Below are 4265 nucleotides of genomic sequence, written 5' to 3'. Positions count from 1 at the left end.
AATTACATGATTTAAAAATAATTAACTAAAAGCTTGAACTTGAGAAATAAAATTATTTTATAAGCTAACATGACGTAATAAAATAAAATAAAATATATAATTACAAAAACAATTAAATATGATACGTATAATAAGGTAACATAAAATATATATTTTATAATAATTAGAATTAAAATGACTTTCTTCTTCTTAAAAAAAGAATTAAAATGACAAAATCTGTAGATATTTAAGGCCATCTTAGATAACCTAAGAATTGCGAGGAAATTGTATCCTTTTCAAAATCCTATGTGAAGAATATGCTGCATTATTTTGAAAATATTATATTCCATTGAGAAAGTAAGATAGCATGAACTAAATAATGTAAGCTTTGGAAGGTAATATTTATTTGGTTATGTTGTATAACTTTGAATTATTATATTTGAAGCACTTCATTAAATTTTAATCGGTAACTTAATGGTGACCTATTAAAAATTCAATTGCACTTTTTCTATGAGCTTGAGAGTATATTAGAATTTTTTTATAATTAATTGAACTAATTACTCTTTTGCTTATAATTTGATGGTTTTTTCCTAGATTTTTTTTGGGTTAGATCATGATGTGTCATGAGCAGGTCCTAACGGTAGGATGTATTTTTAAGCCCGTATCATAATTAGACTAATTTTCATTTGCACGAACTGGCCCAATTAAGAGGTAAAGTGTTGACCATATTGATTTTTTTCATACAAAAGAGGTTTGAACTCTTAATTTTTCTTAAAGGACAATAGTTCACGGCCACTCGCATCAACCAAGCTGTTTTTCTTTACATATTTTTTAATTGAACTTTTATTTGTTTAAACCTCAAATTATTTTAATACGAAAATAGGCCCTCTAGAGTCCAGAGTCCAGAGTCCAGCCCAACATCAACTTATTCAACTCTATAGAACCAAGCGACAGAATTTATTAGGTGTTACGATCCTTCAAACGGCGCCGTACTGCTGCAGTGGACACTTGAAACCGAAGGGCAGAATAGTACTTCCAACATAAAACGACAGGAGCACTGGCGCATCATTGGACCAATCCGAAACCCTAAAGACATATTATTATCTCTCTCAGTCTCTCTCCCTCTCTCTCTCTCTCTTCTCTCACTTTGTGCAAACTCCGCGGCGTAGATCCGAGGAGTTTCTGAGACCCAGCTGCAAGAAAACCCTAGCTCTTAATCTCTGCTTCCCTAAATCTCTAGATCCTAATTCCATCTTCACTGAAATCAAGTAAATTCCTCGTTCTCTCTATATGTAAATGTTTTGTTTTCTGTGTACAAACGTTTAGTACTTGTAGTTGTTTGTGTAAAATTTTGGGTCTTTGAAGATTGTATGTAGATGTACAAAAGTTTGTATCTTTATGGTTTTATGACTTTTATCTCTGTTTTCCTATGCTTGAGTTTGATTGGCCTGTGGTGTTGCCATGAGGTTGTTGGATTTGGTTTGTGTTATGTTGGATGGAAGATCTGTTTGGAGCAATTTCTCGATTTGGAATTTTGATCGCATTCTGTGCTTATGTTTCTTATTTTGGTCTTGCAATCTGTTTGATATTTGATTTGGTTTCAAGTAATATTCTGTAGTTTTGCCGGTTCCTTTTGGAGTGACCCGGGGAGAATCGTGAGGCCAGTGAGGTGGTGGATTGTATATTGTTAACTATGGGTTTTATAACATGTGTGGATGGTATTAGTGTTTTTCCATAATGGGAAAAGGTGAGGAAAATTTTATCACATTGTGAGGGATAGGGATAGGGTGGTCTTGGTTTTGGTCATCAACTTAGACTGAAAACAATAGAATTTTTGGAGAGGGCATTTAAACCAAGAAGGAATTGAACCATGGACTTGGCAATCTTTATCCTTACCCCTTTAGGTTGGCAGTTTATGGGGGCTGAACTCTCACCGTGCTGTATACCTACATTTATTTTATATCTGCTTCTGGCATAGTTTACATCTCTCTAATATTCTTTCTTAAGGTTTAATTCATAATTCTTTGTTACTTGCTATCCAAATGTTTCATTCTTTGTGTTTCTTGTATTTGAGTTAACATAAAAAAAGAAGATATTGATTGTTATTGGGATTATGTCTTCTTTTAGTCTTAGGCTGTGCTTCCTTCATTCTTTCAAAGGGCCTGTTATTTCTCGTTTTACACTTTTACTGAATAGTGCACATGCATTTACCATTTATGGTTTTCTTCACCACAGTCATGGCGGGAATGGCACCAGAAGGCTCTCAGTTTGATGCACGTCAGTTTGATGCTAAAATGAATGAGATGTGAGTTTTAGCAACCCTGTTAAAATTATTGCCTGCAAATGACACTATTCTTAGCTATAGAAATTATGCAAAACATTTGCATCCGCTTACCTTTACTTGGTCTTATAATGAATTGTGAGTTGCTGAATTATTGGGTGCAGCCTGGAAACTGATGCACAGGAGTTCTTTACATCTTATGATGAGGTATATGACAGCTTTGATTCAATGGGTTTGCAAGAAAACCTTCTCAGGGGCATTTATGCTTATGGTAATGTTTTCGATTTCATTTCTGATATCTACTGTATGTAGGTTTACCAAATTTTCTAACTTGAAAAACTACGTTCTTTTATATCATTTCCATGATACATTCAGTGACTAGTGACTTTTATCCACAATATATCATACCATATAAGATTTTTTTTCATCAATAAATTCCAATGTTTTGTTTCTTTGCTCCTCTCTAAGTTTAAAATGGGATTTTGGTATCTAAGGTTTTGAGAAGCCCTCTGCAATTCAGCAACGTGGTATTGTGCCTTTCTGCAAGGGGCTTGATGTTATTCAACAAGCTCAATCTGGAACTGGAAAGACTGCAACTTTCTGCTCTGGAATTCTCCAACAGCTCGATTACAGCTTAGTTGAATGCCAGGCTTTGGTTCTTGCACCAACACGTGAGCTTGCTCAACAAATCGAGAAGGTTATGAGAGCACTTGGTGACTATCTTGGTGTCAAGGTTCATGCTTGTGTGGGAGGCACCAGTGTTCGTGAGGATCAGCGCATTCTCCAGAGTGGCGTTCATGTTGTGGTTGGAACTCCGGGGCGTGTGTTTGACATGTTGCGCAGGCAGTCCCTTCGCCCCGACAACATCAAGATGTTTGTGTTGGATGAAGCTGATGAAATGCTGTCGAGAGGTTTTAAAGATCAGGTTTTCCTTTTCCCTTATATGTTTATCATTGTTCGGTGATTTTATTTTCCTAATGCTATATATATATATATATATATATATATATATATCCCTTGGTTGCTACCTTTGTGAGTTGTGACTTAACTCGTAATTTCTACTTCTTCAGATCTATGACATTTTCCAATTGCTACCACCAAAGATCCAAGTTGGTGTTTTCTCTGCCACAATGCCACCAGAGGCACTTGAAATCACTAGGAAATTCATGAACAAACCCGTTAGGATTCTCGTGAAGCGTGATGAGCTTACCTTGGAAGGTATCAAGCAGTTCTATGTGAATGTTGAGAAAGAGGAATGGAAGCTCGAAACGCTTTGTGATCTTTACGAGACGCTAGCCATTACCCAGAGTGTCATCTTCGTAAACACCAGGCGTAAGGTCGATTGGCTCACTGACAAGATGCGCGGCCGTGATCACACTGTTTCGGCGACTCACGGAGACATGGACCAGAACACCAGGGACATCATCATGCGGGAGTTCCGTTCTGGGTCTTCCAGAGTTCTAATCACCACTGATCTCTTGGCCCGTGGTATCGATGTTCAACAAGTGTCCCTTGTTATCAACTATGACCTACCGACTCAGCCGGAGAACTACCTCCACCGTATCGGGCGTAGTGGACGATTCGGGAGGAAGGGTGTCGCGATCAACTTCGTTACAAAGGATGACGACAGAATGCTTTTTGACATACAGAAGTTTTATAATGTTGTAGTTGAGGAGCTGCCGGCTAATGTTGCAGATCTCCTGTAATGTGGGTTTTTGCTCGAGAGAAAAAGGTGAATGGGGTTCCTCCTTACATGAATTAATTCACAATATCTTATTTCGGTAGGTAATTTGGATGTGTAGTGAACTTGCAATTGGGAAGACGATGGTAGGTTGGTCCTGGAACTTGCGAAATTGGGGAATTGCAGTTTTCCCAGTTTGGTCATAGAGTTTGAATCTGCTATTGCAAATTTTGTTGGTTTTTGTCTTTGTGCTTTTCTTAAATTGTCCAAAACAACTGCAGTACTGAATGTTGTTTAAATTAATGACTTCATTGGTTTTTTACT

At 37.0% G+C, this 4265-nt stretch overlaps 1 protein-coding gene across 1 annotated transcript; it reads left to right on the top strand.

The window, feature by feature from the left end:
* Nucleotides 1–1086: 1086 nt before the first annotated feature.
* Nucleotides 1087–4265, top strand: LOC116006640 (eukaryotic initiation factor 4A-11). Its single transcript, XM_031247087.1, has 5 exons — nucleotides 1087–1247; nucleotides 2215–2284; nucleotides 2425–2531; nucleotides 2755–3185; nucleotides 3331–4265. The coding sequence occupies exons 2-5, from the start codon at nucleotides 2217–2219 to the stop codon at nucleotides 3964–3966; spliced, it is 1242 nt and encodes a 413-aa protein (XP_031102947.1). The 5' UTR covers nucleotides 1087–1247; nucleotides 2215–2216; the 3' UTR covers nucleotides 3967–4265.

This window comes from Ipomoea triloba, chromosome 15 (genome assembly GCF_003576645.1).
Source record: "Ipomoea triloba cultivar NCNSP0323 chromosome 15, ASM357664v1".
NCBI classification, from domain to species: domain Eukaryota; kingdom Viridiplantae; phylum Streptophyta; class Magnoliopsida; order Solanales; family Convolvulaceae; genus Ipomoea; species Ipomoea triloba.
Note: the sequence above shows the minus strand (reverse complement) of the source record. Positions and strands in the feature narration are given on the sequence as shown.